This window comes from Triticum aestivum, chromosome 1A (genome assembly GCF_018294505.1).
Source record: "Triticum aestivum cultivar Chinese Spring chromosome 1A, IWGSC CS RefSeq v2.1, whole genome shotgun sequence".
In the NCBI taxonomy this organism is placed as follows: domain Eukaryota; kingdom Viridiplantae; phylum Streptophyta; class Magnoliopsida; order Poales; family Poaceae; genus Triticum; species Triticum aestivum.
The window spans coordinates 534039573-534059224 of record NC_057794.1 but is presented as its reverse complement, the minus strand read 5'-3'; the positions used below and the strand labels follow the sequence as shown (position 1 = coordinate 534059224).

At 46.7% G+C, this 19652-nt stretch overlaps 1 protein-coding gene across 1 annotated transcript; it reads right to left on the bottom strand.

The window, feature by feature from the left end:
• Positions 1–555: 555 nt before the first annotated feature.
• Positions 556–6831, bottom strand: LOC123179719 (probable LRR receptor-like serine/threonine-protein kinase At1g05700). Its single transcript, XM_044591595.1, has 14 exons — positions 6704–6831; positions 6045–6579; positions 5737–5958; positions 5185–5465; positions 4653–4791; positions 4454–4525; positions 4281–4352; positions 4102–4182; positions 3804–3964; positions 3459–3706; positions 3246–3372; positions 3067–3135; positions 1561–1753; positions 556–1241 (listed from the first exon to the last, which is right to left on the bottom strand). Exons 1-14 carry the CDS (start codon positions 6792–6794, stop codon positions 752–754), a joined length of 2781 nt encoding a protein of 926 aa, XP_044447530.1. The 5' UTR covers positions 6795–6831; the 3' UTR covers positions 556–751.
• Between the last annotated feature and the right edge of the window lie 12821 nt (positions 6832–19652).

Genomic DNA, 19652 nt, shown 5'->3' with positions numbered 1-19652 from the left:
AGTGGATATCCTCCTTGTCATCGAGGCGGACGTAGTTGTGTAGTGTCATATTAGCCGTAACAATCATCTTTTGTGTTTTAATCGAGTAGTTATATTGAGCAAGATTTGCCGCTTCATCTTCCAAACGCCAAAAGTTCTCTTTATGGTGTTGCGCTTGGAGTAGGTCCGTTTGAACTTTTCTATAGGAGTAGTTGGGGACGCACCTGTTTAGAAGTCAAATTTTCCAGAGTGACAATTGTGATACATTGTCAAAAGCTAAGAATCACAAAAGTGAAATGAAAAAGTATTGCTTTTGCTAGGGAATGACATCTGTGATATATTATCGAAAGCTAAGTGAGGCAAAAGTGAAATGTCAAATTCTACAATGACATAAGTAAAGTGGGCAAAAACTAGAGTGGCAAGAACAAAGTTTCCCCGTATTGTTGTGAACGATGTCATACAGACTAGCGAGTAGAGAATCTTCACCTTCCTCTCGTAGAAAAAAAAATTGAATCACCATCATCGTTAAAAGTCATATTCTAAACAGCGCTTTTGAAAAAAGAAAAAGGACAAACGAGCTTCTTTCTCACATTTTTATCAAGCGTTATCTCGTTCTCATTCACATGTGTACAAAAGCCAACAAAAAACATTACATGTGAGAAAATTAATCAACAAAAAACTAATCATCGAAAAGACTTGAATTCCCTTGAGATAAAACGGAAAAGAACTTATGGATTGGAGGTGGAGGCCATTCAGTATCCCAATCCCCTTCTCACCTCACAGCTGGACCTGTAGACATTGTTGGTACTCTGCCCAAATGTTCCATCTCAAATGCAGAGCTACTTTGGCTCACATTAGTCAACATGCCAGTGGCATACCCACCGTAGCCATCCACGTTACCGCCACTCCCAGCCGTGTAGAACCCTGCATTCATGTGGTTACGCGCGGCCTCAAGCTCAAGGCACTCATGCAACAATGCCACCACCTCGGTCATTGAGGGTCGCTGCTCCGCCGCCTGGGCAGTGCACTTGAGTGCGGTGTCAGCGACTCTCCATACGCCATTGACATCATGGTCGCCGTGCATGCGTGTATCCACTACACCCTCAATATTGCCACGGGCAAGGCGCTGACGCGTCCACTGAATGATGCTCATCGGCTCTGGATCGTTCAGGAGGGGTGGTTTCCCTGTGACTATCTCAAGTAGCACTACACCGAAGCTGAACACGTCACTCTTGTTGGTCAGCTGAAACGTAGCATTGTACCTGATAAGTATGAAACACATTAGTGGGTCTAATTTCAAGAACAATCATGCAACATGGGTTTGGTTGAGACATCTTAATTAGATTCAAGCGAATTCCAAGAAAACAATCTGATTCTTGCATAAATCAAATGTTTTTTCTTAGGCTTCAATCACTCGTTTGTAGGTCAATTGTCAAATTTAAGGGAGCATGTTATGAATTTGATCACCCTAGGTGAGTCATGCTACTTTTGAGACAACCAAAGCATATTACTTCAGCTATTAATAACATGCAAGATGATTTTGAGAGCATAATCAACAAGAATTTAGAACGATGCACTTACTCAGGGTCAAGGTAACCGGGTGTCCCAATCACCCTGGCTGTGGACACGTGGGTATCACAGTCGTTATTGAAAGCCTTGAGCAGGCCAAAATCGCCGATTTTAGCCTCCAGCTTTGCATTCAGCAGAATGTTGGATGTCTTCACGTCCCTGTGAATGAAGGGCGGATTGCACCCCTTGTGCAAATACTCAAGCCCTGCACATCCACATCACGTGCTCTCAACCCCACCACATTTGTAGTGTGTGGAGTATTTAACCAAAAACTACCACAATTCACGGAACCGTGACGAAAAACTACCACTTTACGATTCTGTGCGAAAAACTACCACTTTTTTCCTAATCCGTGGCAAAAAACTACCAAGTCGCGAAATCGCTCGCTTCGCCTCTTCTAAACGCATTTCTGACAGGATGGGCCCACTTGTCAGCATCAATCTTCTTCTTCCTCCTCCTCCTCTCTCTGGCATTTCCTCGAACACCTCGCGTGCACTCCGGTGACCCTCTCGCCCGCACTTCGCCGCGTCCACGACCACCTCGTGCAGCTCGCGGTCGCTGTCCCCGTACCACGCTCGCTCGCCATCGTCAGCGCCCGCTGCTTCCCCTCTACTCCGTGGCCGCGCGCCGGAGCTCGTGCTCCGAGCCGCACCCGCACGCGCGCGCCCGCGGCGCTCGTGGCCGCCCCTCGCCATGCGCACCGTGGTCGCTGTCCCCGTACCACGCTCGCTCGCCAACACCTGCCCGCACACACCTGCTATGCCCGCGGCCACGCCCCCGCCTCCGGCCGCCCGGGCTCCTTGCACCTGCCGCCGCCGCCCTTCACCGCTGGAGTCGCTCGCCGCGGCAGCCGCGGGTCAGCGCTGGAGCCGCTCGCCACGGGTCAGCGCTGGAGCCGCTCGCCGCGGGTCAGCTCTGGAGTCGCCACGGGTCGTTGTTGCAACCGCCAGAGCCGCTGCGGGTCACCGCTGGAGCCGCCCGCCCCTCCACCTCCTCCTCTGCGACGCGCTGCTCTGCCTCACGGCGACGCAATCTCTCGCGCGGTCGCGGCGGGGGCAACAGCGACGGCAGGAGCTTGGTGGGCACGACGACGGCGGGGGCAGCCGTCGTCGCTCACGGCGGGGGCAGCAGCGCGGCGCTGGCGGCCACGCGGCAGTGGCCGGCCCCAGGAGCTTGGTGGGCACGACGACGGCGAGGTGGGAGCGACGACGGCGAGGCGGGAGCGGGCGCGCGCGTGCGGGTGCGGCTCCGGCGCGAAGGATGGCCAGGGTGGCACCTGGTTCGTGGGCCCAAGCGGTCAGATTTGTGCTTAGCGCGGGCCAAGCGAGCGATTTCGCGACTTGGTAGTTTTTTGCCACGGATTAGGAAAAAAGTGGTAGTTTTTCGCACAGAATCGTAAAGTGGTAGTTTTTCGTCACGGTTCCATGAATTGTGATAGTTTTTGGTTAAATACTCGTAGTGTGTGCTTCTATACATAATGATTCAATTACCTGTATAAAAACTTGATTTAAACCTTACCTTGTGCGGATTCCATGGCGATAAGGAGTCTTTGTTTCCAGGTTAAAGTTCTTGTGTTGTTGTCTCTCCCTGCGATGCAAAAACTAAGAGGTGAATCACATGTACTGGAATGTTTGCTACATGTTCTCATATTTATGTTGCCGAAGGATAAGTCTGAATTATTTGAGTGATCTGCATGCCTCTAAGATGTTTGTCTAGGGCTCCTTCAGACATGTACTCGTAGACAAGAGCCATGCACTCCCTCTCCTTGCAGTAGCCAAACAGGGACACAAGATTCTTGTGATGAATCTTCGCTAAGGTCTGAGCCTGAACACGAAACAATACATGCATTATGAAACTGAATCTAGCAGCATCGATTGCACTTACTTGACTAGATCTTTGTTAGTTCTCACCTCTGCCAAGAATTCTTGTACCCCTTGGTTGGAAGATTCAGACAGCAGTTTGACAGCCACCTGGGTGCCATCCTCCAAGAAACCATCATAGACTTTCCCAAACCCTCCTCGGCCGATCACTCGTTGGAAGCCATTCGTGATAGCCTCTAATTCACTGTACGTGAATCGGCGATTCTCGAGTTGTAGTGAGGTGTGTCCATTCCTGTTAATTACCTCATTTTGCGGCCTTACACTATTGGTTATTATTCCTTTAGAGTTGAAAGACCGACCACACAAACAGTGTTAGTTAACCCTTGACCTTGAATTCGTGTGTCCAAAGTCATGTGTTTAGGAGTGACCTCTCACCTTGCTTTTTCCTTCGCATGCAAATTAGTACAGACAAAAGCACAACCATCAGTACCAAAAATACAGGAACTGCAACATAGACAGCAACCATAGAGTTGCTCTTCTTTTTTGCAAGCTGACATGAGTTGCCGTTACTGCAGAGATTTGTATTATTACCATATCTGGCAACAGAAGAGAAGACGAGTAAATGGTAATGTTGATCAAGTAAGATATATGGTGCTTTTTGAAGAAAAAGATCACATGAGATCTGAGGAATCTCACTGGAAAATTCTTCTACTAGAATGTACCAGGTACCAACCTAAGTGTTAGGGACTCATCTTGGGTTCTTCTGAGAAGTCCGGAAGGAATTGACCCACTGAGCTGATTTCCTGTTAAATCTCTGGAAGGAAACAAAGTAGTTTCCAATGTCAAACTAAAGTATGTTGTGTGTTGAATGAGTTTTGAAAACTTTTATAAACTATGTCACAAATTACATACAGAAGTGTGAGCAATGACAATTGTGAAAGGGCGTCGGGAATGGAGCCCGTCAGATTGTTGTGTGACAAATCCCTGACAATTAGCGAGATCACGGATAAATAACTTATTACTGTACTTCTCAAACAAATTAGCATACAATGTGTGAAATAGTTGGCTAACAACATACTACTTACAAGTACTGTAAACCTTTGAGGCTTGCAAAAGAAGATGAAATGTTGCCACTCAGACCACTGGAAGATAAATTCCTGCATTGTGTGTATACAACAAAGGCTCAGATAATTCCGGTCACTGCTACTATTAATACAGTACCGGTTCCCGTAAAAAGTGCGGTACCGGTTTTAATTGAAAAATATATCAATCAAAATAACTCACAAGCCTTTGATAGTTGGTGGGGTAGAAACAGCATAGCTACAATGCAATCCTTTCCATGCGTAATTCGTGGGTGCGCAAGGATCGCCCATCCAGCTCTTTTTCACTTGGTACTTGTCCTTGATGGTCGTCATGGCAGAAACTGTAGCATTTCTCGGTAGCAACACATAAATAAACTATTTAGGCTCAGGGATCTATATCACTGAAAAAAATAGCGCGCTATATAGCATTGCTAATAGCACGCTATAGCGTATTGAGAATTTTCTCGCTAAATAAATCAGTGTACAACGTCTCGCTAATAGCATATTCTGAGGCCGCCGCTATTTTGTTGTAGCGTGCTATTTCTTTTCCTTGATCTATATACATAAATATGTTGAAATACTAGCTTCATGAATCATCCACATGATTCTAACCATAACCGCGGACTCTGTCTTGATCAGAGTAGTGTGAGCGATGATGTCTGGTTTATTCTAAATAAATGAAACCGGGGGAAAAGAAACCCATTTTCTTCTATAAAAAAGGCATAATTGCTTACCTTCCTGAGCTGCAGTGGATATACCAGTGGTCGGAACGGCGGAGAAGATCTCAAGGGCGTTAACGATGGGCGGGAGCGTGGAGTTGGTGGTGGCCTCCAATGAGAAGATGTATTGGTGGGAGGCGTAATCAGGTTTTTCATTGTACATGACAGTCGTCTCGAGGTACTTCAGGCCGAGAGTTTTGGTGTTCCAGAGCTTGCCGTTGAGCTTGATGTAGAACTGGCGGAGGGCGTTGCTCGGAAGAAGTTGCAGCTCTGCCATGTACATCATGAAAACGTACCTGCATATAATTTTCTTTATGGATACTTCCATTTTGGATCTATTTTCAAGTGTCTAATTATCAGGTTAACTGCATAAACCCATTCACAATAATTACATCGAGCAGAAAATGGAGATGATGATCTGATACTGGTGAACTGCATGCGCTCCTCCGCAATAAAATACAGAGAGTTGAAAACATGGGAAGGAGATGGATTTGGATCCCACGGATGACGGATATGCAATTTGTGAAATATCTAAGAATAGTTAGTACTTAGTAGAGTTCTACGTACCCGGGCACTAGATCTTTGGCGTTGCCATTGGGTTGTGCATCCTGGGTGAAAAAGATGGGTCTGGAGGAGTTGATGGACGTTACTCCGGTTTGTGTCACGGCGGATGGTGCCTCGAAAACGTCATTGACGTCGTTCTGCACCTCGTAGGTCGTTGAGATCGGCGACCATCCATACCCCGTGGGCAACTTGATCCATATACGGTCATGTGGATCGTCGGGGTACCTGATCCATGGGCAGATTAACCGTTCCACACCCATCAACACACATATATGTTACGTAGACATATATATGTATCCAATTCTAATTACCTGATGGATTTATCGGAGCCAATGTTGGCCCTCGCGACGAGAACCAGTGCTTGGGACGCGTCCGACTGCGGGTAGAGCTTGTTCTTCAGAGGCCTCACCTCGAGGCTGGAGATGAACGGCGTCCCGGAACCGGTGTTCACGAGGCACACCTGGACGGATTCGCCCGAGATGACAGTGATGATCTCGGCAATCACAGGCATGTCGCCGTCTGTTATGTTCACAGTCTGCCAGTAGTTCACGCCGATGTGAATGTCAAAAATGGGCCACATCTTGACGCCATCGTAGTTGCCGTGCATGAACATGGCCCGAATGAGATACTTGAGCCCGAATACGAGGGACCGAAGCGTGTAGCAGTTCCGCACGCCATCAGGGAAGCTGCGGACATTACGCCAGCTCTTACGTGCCTGGTACTCAGGGGAGATGTTGCGGTTGGTGCCGGCATCAGTGTAGCCGGCGTCCGGGGTGTACCAGAGCTTGGTGGTGTTGTCCGCGTAGCCCGTCTCCCCCGGGAGACCGCAGTCTATGCTTATGAAACCTACATGTGGGCACACGGCAGAGACTGATTGATGAAGCAAAATGGCAGAGAGTGATTGATGAAGCAATGTCTGTGCAGCTAGCGGCAGCGGCCATGCATGCAAGCGCATACACGATGTGCTCACCTAAGCTATCGACCTGGCCTTGGACTTGAAGAACGCCGCCACCACAGCCGGCGACTCCGAGAAGAAGCAACAACAGCCACCGGGATGCCATTTCTCTTGTGCCAAAGACTACACACTAGAACACAATATAATGTATACGTCTAAGACAAGTTTTCGCTTTATATAAGAAGAACTTAAGCATATGCAGCACACTTACCCAGCTGGGGAAGATCACATGGACATGGGGGCGCCGTGGGTTGACTTGCATGCAGGCAAGTCAGTCAACCGCCTTAGCTGGGCTCACAGGGTGGGCTCATGGCCAGGGATGCCCCAGATCGAACTTGACCTAAATCGTGGATTTTTCGCCTAAAAAATTGACATCGTGGACTTTTGACTGTTTCCTGCGCGATTCTCGCGGCAGACAGCTCGTTTAACAACCTCTATGATTACTGATTCGATTGGCAAATTGCTGCAGCCAAGCACGTTAGTCTCGGTGTTTTAGAGCAAGTTGCACCAAGTATCTTGAACTTGGAGCATATCGTGCTTGAGCGAGGTAACAAGTGCTCTGGACTGGACATGCGGTGACTTTGCACCCGTTTCTGTTCCGTGGCTGGACAGAATCATCGAAGATCGCACGAAGAGTCTACTACGTAGGAGCATCTTCACTCGTTCGGCCCCCCAGCGCATAGGCCGGCGCTATTTCGGGCGCCCGCCCGGCGCTTTCTAGGCCATGGGGGCGATCTAGCTCCCAGCCACGCCCCCAAGCGCCGCCCTCCAAGTCGCAGCAAATTCAAACTTGATCATTCCCGCTCACAAAAAAACGCCACAAGTCCGGCGATCAGCGGCCCAATTCGTCGATCACCTTGGCACAGTTCGGCGATCAGATGAAAAGTTCGGCGTACAAAAAAAAAGAGGACGCGTGGGCAACGCACCAAACGGCGGGGGCGGCCTCCAGCGTCGATGGAGTCGGCGTGCGTGGGCTTGGCGGTGTTGGAGCTGCTTCTGTGCTGGGCGGCGTCGGCGCGGCTTCTGTGCTGCTGGGCGTCGTGGGGGCATCATCGCTCGGGCTTGGCGGCATCGTCGGCGTGGGCGTGGGAGTTGGCGGCGCCGTCGACGGCGGCTGGTTCATCATGAGGCTGTGCTCCGCCAGGTACCACGCCTTGAGCTGCTCGTCGTTGCTCTGGAGCATGTCCGCCCCGTCCATCAAGAAAGCCAGGTCGGTGTTCTTCTTCTTCGCGGCGACGTTGGTCCGGAGTAGGTCGAGCTTGACGGCGATGTTCGTCATCAACGCCGACCACCGCGCCACGGTCTTCTCTTCACGCAGGGCGGCCCGGGCATGTGCATCGGTGAGGCAATGCTCAATGGACTCCTGCACGCGTGCGGTGGCCGAGTCGGCGTGCTTCCCCTTCTTGGCCCCTTTGTTGCCTTCGGGGCGCCAGTCGCCCACGCCCGACGTCGGCGCGTCCGGCTTGTAGGTCTCCTTGGCCTTGGCGAGGGTGCGTCGGACATCCACCCACTTCTCGCACTTCTCGATCCGCTTGAAGACGTGGAGGTATTTGAAATCTTGGTCGCTGCTGTCCTGGTGATACATGGCGAACATCCGCAGCAGCTGCGCCGACGAACAAACAGTTGGCGGGCGCACACGGTGAAAAGAAGTGGGAGACCGGCGTGCCATACCTGATCCTCAATGTTGGCGCCGCTCTTCGGGCGAGCCGCGATCTCCTCGACGATCCCATGCCATTTGTTGCACGCCGTTTGGATGAGCCCTCAGTGGTTCGATATTGCCTTCAACCCGCGCTGCATGTAGACGCCTTTGAAGTAGGGGTCGACGAGCTTGCGCTCGTCGCACTCGGCCTTGATGCGCTCCCAATACGTCTCGATGCTCTGGTCCATGCCGGTGATCAGGTCGAGGCAGATGACTTTCCACGCTTCGGCGAGACACTCCTGCTCCTTGGACGCCCACTTGATGCGTGGCTCGTGGATCCTGGCCGCCCCCTTCTTCTTCTTCCGTTTCCTCGCCGAAGCAGGAGCCTCCTCCTCCTCCTTTGGCTCCTCCTCGCCGTAGTTGAGCTCGCCGTAGTCGAGATTGACATACATGTCGCCGTTGAGGTCCATTGTGTCGTCCTGGGCAGTGAACCCGGGGGACGCGATGGCAGCGGCCGAGCCGGCCGTGATGATGTCGTGGATGTCGGCTTCGATGGCGTCGGTATCGCCGAGATGTGATGTGGAGGCTTGTGAGAAGGGCAGCACGCCACGGCGGAGAGGGGGCATCGGGAAGGATGCGTAGGCCGGCGGTGAGTAGGTGTACGGAGGGTACTGCACGCCGGCGAAGGCGGGCAAGGGCATGCGCTGGGCCAGGTGACCATGGGGGAAGGTGATGTTGGGGTTGAACCCGCTGTGCGCATCACCGTCGGCGTAGCCCGGCGACGATGTGCAGCCCCAGGGTTGCGGCGACGACGAGAAGCTGGCCAGAGTACCGACGCTTTGCTGGCTCCAGGAAGCGTATGGGGCGTGGCCGCCGGGCGGATTCATCATCCCCATGCGAGCCGCCTTGGCTTGTTCGGCCGAGCGCTTCGTCTACTCCGCCACCGCCGCAGTCGCGAGCGCCGCGCTGTCCCGGGCCTTCTTGGCGTTGGCCCTGTTCCGCCAGTCGATGGTGACAGCCTCCCGGCGCTGAACTTCCGCCCTCCATTCGGCGTTGGACATGCCCGGGGCTTGGACGGCGGTGCCCTCGGCTTCCTCTGCTTCGGCAGGGCAACGGCGGCAGACGCACCCGTCACGGCGCGGGGGGGCACGTACTTCTTCGGCAGCATGGCGACCAACTAGGAGGGGAGGAGGAGATTGGCGGGAGGAATGGAGAGAATGAGAGGGAAGTCGGGGGAAAGCGGGAAAAAACAGCGGGAAAAGGCCCTCCTCCCGCCGACGGAGCAGCCCCACGCCCCTTTTCGTTGTGCCGGCGCCCCCGGGTGCCCCCTAGCGCGTTGGGTTCGGCTCGGGTGCGCCGGCTGTTATTTCGGCCCAACCCGGCAAAAAACGGACTCTTGAGGACTCGACTGGGCCGATTTTCGCCCGTCGGCACTAAAAAATCACCTGGGGGGTGTTGGGGGCGCAGCTGGAGATGCTCTAACATGCGTGTGATCCCAGTAGCGGTGTACTCCGGGAATCCGCACGCCCAGGCATGCCTCGTAAACACCGGCTCCTGGTGAGGAAATTCAAAAAGGATTTCCCAATATTTGATACAATTTCCAGTAAACATTTCAGTCATTTAACCTAAATGCAAACTGAAATCACTGAATTTCAGTGATTTTCGGTAGTGGCTGAAATATTTATGCAAGCCCAAGCAAAACTGCATGGCGCGGTAGTGGCACGGGTTTTCAACGGGATAGTTATAGCTAACTAGACCATGATGGCGCGCATTGCCGCGCTCGTCCATTTTTGCAATAGTATGGCAGTGAATTTAGAAATATATGGAGACAAATGTATGTTATTATGTGTTAATCAAAACTAACCACAAATCTAAAGTTGAAGGGTAACTTTTCTTTTAGCCAAGGGATGCTCGGCCCTTGTTTTTCTGCTCTGGGTACCATGCCCACGCAAGTTTGCGTTCGTGCCATATGTTGTATCCTCTTTGTACTCATTTCTTTTCCTTCTATCAATAGAAAGATACGCAAGCTTTGCGTATTCGCGAAAAAAGACTTTTCTTTTAGCCAATCACCATGATGGGCATATACCGTCTTGATTTCAGAATGATAAAATGGCATGCCAGCTATACTCGTTGGTTAACTACAAAAATCTAATGCATCATTTTGTCGACAATCTTTTTCCGTAGATCTAGAACTTATGGTTACTTCACAATCTCGCTAAGTCGCATGGTCGAGAAAATTTCTGGAAACAAAATAGCTTAACAACATAGAAGAACATAGCGATGATGGTTAAAATAAACGGAGTTGACTTTGCCACTACATCAGCTCTGACGGATGGGCCCCGCATGTTATAAACGTGTTTAAATCGTCTAAACTGGCCGTTTTTCAAAAGTGGTAGTTTTTAGTCACAAAATTAGAAATTTTTGGTAGTTATCGGTCATATTTTTGAAAGTGGTAGTTCTGTGGGAATGTAACCCCTAATGTGGTAGTTTTGTGTCAAATACTCTGATATAAATAGCATGCTGTAATTTTTTCTATGCATTGTTGCACACATTTGTTGCAGGCGTGCATGGCATTTTGTTAAAATCAGATATTATACATAGATGAGCGCACAAAGGAAAACTAAATAACAGAAATGGAAGTACTAACATTACTGAATCGACAAATGTGAGGATTTATATATACCTCCTTTAATAGAGTAACAGTTATATGATCAGGAGATGCTTTAATAGAGTAACAGTTATATGATCAGTTCACCTTTTAAGTTAGAAAACAGTGCAATGTATCCCTGAATATCGACTCGAATTTGCGTAAATGTGAAAAATATGCGGATAATTACAATACATTACACTAACTATGAGCATATATACATATAGTCCATCTAAGAAGACAGGGGCTTCTATGCCTGTCTCAAATATGCGGATCATTGTGAAATCCACCTGCATGGGCGAGTTGGTTAGGGAATATAGCACAAGAGAATGTGAAAATGATTTTAATTTAATTTAATTTGATCCCATCTTAGATGCTAATACACTACAAACACTATAAATTGATTATTCAGACATTCACAATGAAAAGAACAAATCAGGCAAGATAAGGTAACATTAGCATGTGAATATGCTTACGATATTTGTCCCAATAATAAATCATATAGGTCTAGATAGACATATTGATATCTTAATTCTTCAGTAATCAATGTTCGTACAGGAAGAGAGCTAAAGATCTCATAGAAAACTTCCGTTAGAGGACATCAATGGTGGAATACTATGAAACAAAGATTTGCTATACTCCTAAAAAAGTATGTGGTAACCAAAGGGACCGTAATGAGACTAATATTTCTTATATATAGCAAATATATTCAATGATTTTGCTTGATTCAACTATCTCATAAAATCTAGATGTTGTTTTTACTCTTCATAACTAATCAAAAACAAACACTATCTGTGACAAATTTAATCAAAATGATAGAATCAGCGTGTCATGCCTAATTTGTGGTATCAATTTGTGAGGATAAAACAAGAGATTGCTGCCCCTAACTAATTCCATCTAGATCAAGAAATTTCTGCAGCATAAATCTAGTGTGGATCAATATTATCATATAGAATAAATCTATGAAGGGACGACTACACAAAAAAATTCTTGCCCATTGTCACTGTCGTCGGGCGTCGATGGCCGGGCTCGGCCATCGGTGTGATATAGCAAACATATACACGGAATTGTATGTTGATACGTATCAAATTAGCAACCAATGCATCAAAACCAACATGTGCTGACTTGTTTGCTACTTCTCAGCTTCCTCTGAGCTCCAATCTTAAATTTACCAGGTACCTATATATGGATACATAATAAGAGAAAAAACTTTATAAGTTTAATAATCAGATAACTTACTGACAGAAGTAATCCTCTATATTTTGTGGTCTAACTTTCAGCAGGGCAAGCTTCAATAAATTGATTGACATCAAATTGCAGGAAAATAATATTGTAGGCTGAGATTTGGAACTCAGATTTGTGCGCTGCGTAATTTGTTAAATGAATGCCAGGATAAAGAATATGTCAGACATGCTAAAACCAGTGGAAATACATATCCGGAAATCTTAAAAGTGCACGCGCACTTTTTCGTAGGAACGGGTGGCTGGCTTGTTACTCACATGTGTGTCTTTTTTTGTCAGCTAGTGGATCTTTTTTTGTTAGCATTAAACGGTTGCTCTAAAACTCAGTCGACTGAGTTTTTATGAAGTCTCAGTCGAATCTCTTTACCGTTAGATTTTTGTATTGCTTTATGATGTGTGCAGCCCTGTTGACTTGTAAACGAGCCCATGTAGGGAACGAACTGGGTGGGCTGCGTTTTGTTCTGTTTTTTTGTGTGTCAGGGCAGGCTTTGGACAGTGGGCTGGAAAAGACAATTTTTTACTTTGTTTGTTGGGCTTTATTCTGGCCGGGTCAGCTTCTATTTTCTTATTCTTTCCAACAAGAGGGAATGGACATATATATACACTGAAGTGCCTTGTGTAGGTATTAGGAGCAGTATGAAGCATTTAGCTTACAAGCCTTGTAAATTATTATTATTATTACCTTTTTTTTTTCATTTTTGGGTTTATACCGGATTGTTTTAGTAAGTTTTAGCCAAGTTCCAAACGACTCTTTGGCCGTTAGATTTTTCTATTCTTGTCTTTGTATTAAACTGAAATGTTTGAGCTATGGGCTGTTAGATTTTCCTATGCTTGTTTTTGTTTCTCTCGTGTCGCCGGTATGCGCTGTGGGCTGACCTTTAGTGGTTATTTTTTCTTGTCTAGTTTTGGGATTTCCCTTTTTGTTTTTTAGGCTGCAATTTTTCAGCGGGGGAAACAAACCATCTGAAGAGGGAGGGGAATCGGTTGAGAACTATCAGGAGCAACAATTTTGTATCATCATCATTATTTTTTCTTTTTGTAAGTGTGTCATGTTTTTTTGTCTATGTTTCTTGTGATGATGATTTTTATTTTTGCATTTTGTATTGTCAACCTTCTCTTGCTTTTGTTTTTTATTTATCTTTTTATTGTTCTTAAAACTCTTTGGTACCATTTTTCATTAAACAACTTGGGAGGGGGGGGGGGTCAATTGCATGTCCGCCATTAGGCACACAACTGCGTGGCCGACTGTAACTCTGTGGTATTTTGTCAGGAGGTCAACTGCATGTCTGCCACCAGGCATGCAATTACAAGTGTCACCCTCGGTTGCAACTCTATTTTTCTGTGTGGGAGGGGTAGTTGCATGTTTGTCACCAGGCATGCAACTGCAAGTGTCATCCTTGACTGTATCTATGTGGTATTTGTCGGTCGGGGAAGGGAGGCAGTTGCATTACTACCACTAGACACGCAACTACAAGTGCCGCCCCCAACTGGAACAGCGTGCGACTGCATCTCTATGGTGTTTTGTTCGGGGAGGGAGCAGTTTCATGTCTGCCACTAGGGACGCAAGTCTCAGTCGACGCGTCCACCGTTTGATTGGTATTTGCTTTAAGATTCGTGATGTAAGTGGGTTTGTCTCGTTCTGGCCTGTTAATGCAGCCGGTTTTGTTTTCTTCAGGTCTTCTGGTTGTCTGGGCTTTTTTTCTCGCGGGCCAGAGGGTTTGCATGGTGGGTTGAGGAGATGTGGGGGGCCTTTTCAATGTCTTTCCTGTGATTTGTGTTTTTTCTTCTAATTAGTTTATTAATAATTGTTTATAGTTTTAGCTTCTACTTTATTTGTATTTCTAATTTCTACCTTTTTGATGTACTAGGTTTTTCTGTTGTTGTTACGGTTACATTAAATCTCAGTCAACTGAGATTTAGCGAAGCCTCAGTCGATGGCACAAAGATTCGTGTGTACGTGTACGTTGGCTCGAACGAGTTCTCTTCTTTGTCGCTGCATGGGCGGTGGAGATGAGAATGCCAGCCTACAAAAAAAGTACTTTGTTTTGTGTCTTTTTCTCGCCCTACACAAGTGAGTTTTGCCTGTAAGTGAGGAAGTCTTGGTGGCTTCTCTTTTTCCCAAAAGAAATTTTTATTTTCATTTTCATTTTCATTTTCATTTTTCATTTTCTTTACCTTTTTCTTCTTTTAATTGTTTTACTTTTCATTTACTTTTTATAAGTCTTTAACTTTTCTTTTATTTATTTTTATTTATTACTTGCTCGTCCCGTATCATATTTTTTGTTGTGTTTTTCTTCTTGTTAATTTAATTTAATTTTTCATTTTGTCCTTGCTTAATAATGTTGTGTTTTATTCTATTTGATTTTAGCATATTTTCCAACTTTCTAGCAGCCCTATTTTAGCAACGAAATTGCCTACCAATTTTTTGTTAATCATTTTCAGTTGCACATCCATTAGATGCTTTGTAAGTAAATGTTGGCTGCAATAGTTGAAATTTTATTAACCGAAGTCCCGGTACACATATATAGTCGTTAGATCACTGTTTCCGTAAGATTCACGCAACACTTCTTGTCTAGTGTTACCCCGACCTGTTTAGCGCTCACTTCTTCTTCTTTTTTACTTTTCTCGTGTTTGGTATTGATGCGCACTGTGCTGGTTGCGAGAGGCCTTTTTCATTGTTTTTTGTTAGACTTTTCAATTGCCATGTACACACCATATCTATCGCGGAGTACTCGTCTCAGGGGGAGGGGTTTTTGTCCCTCGGGGTTCTTCAGTTACATTTTTTTTCATCTGTTTTCCCCTCTTTTATGCTAGATCTCTATTTGTGGATTTATTTATGTATGGATTTTATTTTTTATGCTTGTATAATGTAGGAAATGCTTTTTCTTTGATTGGAGGGGATTTTTGAACCATGTAGACATAAATGTTAGTGGGTATGTTGGTTGTTAGCAGGTTTTTTAACCATGACTTTTGTTTTGTATAGGACCGACATTTTCATATATTTTTTCTTGTTTATGCGTAAAAGAATATTAGCATATATTTTTTCTTGCACCCGGCTGCAAGTGCATGTCTTCTAACCCGACCGCAACTGGACTTTTTGTTTTGTCGGAGGTGGCGCCAGAAGATGGGCGGGCCAGTTGCAAGCCCGACAACAGCCCCGCAACTGCATGTCCCCCAACATGGTTACAACTCGACTTTTGTTTTGTTGGAGGGGGCACCAGGAGGGGGGGCAGTTGCACGCCTGACAACAGCCCCGCAACTGCATGTCCCCCAATATGGTTGCAACTCGACTTTTCTTTTGTTTGAGGGGGCGCCAGGAGAGGACGCGAGCCAGTTGCAAGCCCAACAACAACCCCGCAACTGCAAGTGCCGCACCCGACCGCAATTGCATGTCCGAAACATGGTTGCAACTCTACTTTTGTTTTGTCGGAGGGGGGACCGGGAGAGGGGTGGACCATTTGCAAGCCCGACAACAACCACGCAACTCCATGTCCCCGAACATGGTTGCAACTTGATTTTTGTTTTCTCAGAGGGGGCGTCAGGAGAGGGGGTCGGCCAGTTGCAAGCCCGGCAACAGCCCCGCAACTGCAAGCGTTGCACCCGCCCGCAACTGCATGTCCCCCAACATGGTTGCAACTAAACTTTTGTTTTGTCAGAGGGGGCGCCGGGAGAGGGGGCGAGCCAGTTGCAAACCCGAAAGCATCCCCGCAACTGCAAGTGCTGCATTCGACCACAATTGTATGTCTTTTAATCCGATCTCAACTAGACTTTTTCTGTCGAAGGGGACGCCGAGAAAAGAGGTGGGCCAGTTGCAAGCTCGAGAACAGCCCCACAACTGCAGAAGATGCACCCTGATCACAACTGCATGTCCCCCAACATGGTTGCAACTGGACCTTTGTTTTGTCAGAGGGGCGGCGGGAGAGGGAGCGAGCCAGTTGCATGTCCGACACTAGGAATGCAACTGCAAGTGTCGCACCTAACCGCAACTACATGTCTTCTAGCCCGACCGCAACTGGACTTTTTTGTTCTGTCGGAGGAGGCACCGGCAGAGGGGGTGGGCCAGTTGCAAGCCCAACAACATCCACGCAACTGCAAGCGCCGCACCCGACCGCAACTGCATGCCCCCAGCATGGTTGCAACTGGACCTTTGTTTTGTCGGAGAGGGCGGCGGGAGAAGGGGCGGGCCAGTTGCATGTTTGACACTAGGAATGTAACTGCAAGTGCCGCACCAACCGCAATTGCATATCCTGTAACCCGACCATAACTGGAGTTTTTTGTTCTGTCAGAGGGGGGAGGCTGTAGAGGGGGCGGGCCAGTTGCAAGCCCGACAACAGCCCCAAAACGGCAAGTACCGCACCCGACCGCAACTGCATGTCCCCCAACATGATTGCAACTGGACCTTTGTTTTGTCGGAGGGCGTGCTGGGAGAGGGGGCGGGCCAGTTGCATGTCCGACACTAGGCATGCAACTGCAAGTGTCGCACCCGAACGCAACTGTAGTTTTTCAACACGACCACAACTTAGTGTTGTTCTTCCAGTTTTTTATGAAAAATTTATTGCACGCCATATCTTAATTGTAACTGCATGGGATACAAGTACCAACAACTAGCCACTCCCTACACCTTCATTATTTTCTCAAATGCACATTGAACATTTTAAAAATGCATTTTTATATTTTAAAGTATATGGAGAATATTTTTAAATCTATTTGGACATTTTCTTAATTACACAATAATTTTATCAACGCACAATGGATATTTTTGAAATGTACAAACACTTTTTTCTAAAGTATAACGACGAATGCCAAAGAGTGTTTCCTTTTTTTTGGTGAACATGTAACTGAAAATGAAATATAAATAAAAAATTGAACAAACAACGGAAAAATTAAATTAGAAACCCTGGGAAATAGAACCAAAAAGCTAGACAACACGCAAAAAAAGAAAACAAAAACTAGACACAGGAAAATCATACAATGAATAGGCCTAAGTATTTATATAGTGCTTTCTCCATTGTTTTTCATCTCCCCATTTTCCACCTGTTGAATAGGCCGAAGTATTTCTCTCAGGGGCCAGCAAGTTTGCTAGCCGTGTAATTTGTACCTGTAGCAGAATAGAGAAGGGAATTAAAGCGGTCGGGCAAGCCCAGCCCAAGACGTGGCGACAACGAAGCAGCACCAGCCGCCAGCCCTGTGCGGGGAGCAAACAGGCCTAGGGCCGATGGCGCTGACGTTAGCGACTGAGACTTAACTAGGTCTCATTCGACTGAGACGTAGACACTTTCAGCATTAAATGTGTACAGACTAATCTGGAAAACAGATTCATCCACATTTATTTTGGTCTCTTAAAATTTTTAAAAGGTCATATCTTTTAAACCATATGTCGGAATTCAGATCCGCTTTCACCGTTGGATTCATCGCAACGAGATCTTCAAAACTAGATCTCGCATGGGTATGTTTTGACTAAATTTTTTTGATGCCAACTTTGGTGTTATATGATGCAACTAAAGTACTGCATTATGCAACTTTAGTACTACATGGTGCAACTTTTTTTAAAATCAACTTTGGAGCTACATGATCTAACTTCATATGAGGTTGCAACCTACCAACCATAACAACTTAATATGCAACTAGTCTACTACCACGACCAACTATCTAGTAGTGGATTGCAAGCCTACTACCCCGACCAACTATCTAGTAGTTACATACATATGCTCAGTTGAGGCAGCAATGCAGTCTAGTTGCACACACATTGATGTTTAGTTGGCAAGACTATTGGCACACACATATGCTCATTTGGCACGGCAATATAGTCTAGTTGCACGCACATTGATGTTTAGTTGACAGAAGTACTATTGGCACACACATATGCTCAATTGGTGCGGCATGTAGTCTAGCTACACACATATTGATGTTTAGTTGGCAGAAAGACTAGTTCGTCGAAACATCCCCACGTGGGATCTACTTTTGAAGAGCACGTCGCGAGGGTTTCAGACATGGGAATAAAGGGATCATTTCCAAAATTTTGCCTAGGCAAGATATGCCCTATTTGCAAGATGGAACACCCGTTGATATGGTCTTCAATCCCTTAGGAGTACCCTCCCGAATGAATGTGGGACAAATATTTGAAAGCACGGTGAAAACGGATCTGAATTTTGACACGTGGATTGAAAGTTATGCCTTTTTAAAATTTTAAAATCACAAAATAAATGTGAATAAACACATGCATGCACAGGAGGAGATGCATATGCTCACATTTTTTACGTAGCAGGAAAATGGACTACTAGATGACTATTCTAATTAAAAGAGAAGACAAGAAATTACCTAAAATGGCGGGTCGCTCCCTAAGCATCCCAGACGGCCATGCGCTGGCTAGACGCGTCCATTACATATTCAGGCAGCATGGTTGACACTAAGTCAACAATTCATCTTTTGCTCCAAAAAAAGTCAACAATTCATCTTCCCCCTTCTCCAAGTGTTCCATCCTTCCTAGTTCCTACCTACACCCTTTCCCCAATTCTGCATCGAGTTATAGTTTTTTATTGACGCTATTCTTTGTACCCTGAAAATTAAAGCAGGTTCTCTGGATCCCTACTACATAGGGCAAGAACAACAGGCGGTACTGCAATCATTTCAATCAATCATAGAGAGTGGCATCATATTATATGAATAAAAAGGTAAATACACACAGATAGTAAGATGGGGCACAAGTTAAACGAGGTATAACAACATGAGAGCACACTGATACTAAACTGTCCATTGATCACTGGATATTGGAAGATTTAGCTCCAAGAAAGAACAAAATCCGTCCTTCTAGGGTGTGTTCAGTTGGGGGACCAACTGTCATGGAATGGAATGGTCCCATTCCAGAGGAACGGGTCCATTCTATTCCTGTGTTTGGTAGGAGCAAAAGAGTAGAACGGGTTGGTTCCGTTCTGCTGTTTGGTTGGAAGCACGTAATGAAAAATGGAACAACCTAAAATTTAAAATTTCAGCAGCATTTCATTTGTAATTTGATTAAAAACAACATAACAATAGATATTGACAAGTTTATAACACATGAATGACAACACATAACATAATTTTCAACAAGTTGCACATACAAACATATAGTTCACATAAGAAATTTCCAAAAGCATAAAAACAGCAGCCATTGCAGCTAGTGCAACAAAAACAGCAGCTCTCGCCGTCGAGCACCCGCTGCTTGGAGTCCTTCCGTCGAGCTGCTGCAAAACGATAGAGAAAGAGAGATTAGCAGGCATCCGGAAGGGAGGAAACGGCCGACATGGATGGGAGGAACCGGCCTCCATGGAGAGGAGGACCCGGCCGCGGCCGGGAAGAGGAGGAACGGGCGGCCAGGGATGGGACGAACTGGCGTCGGCTGACTGGGAAGGGAGGGCCGCTGCAGCTCAGATCCATGGAGTGGGGGAGGAGGGGAGAGGA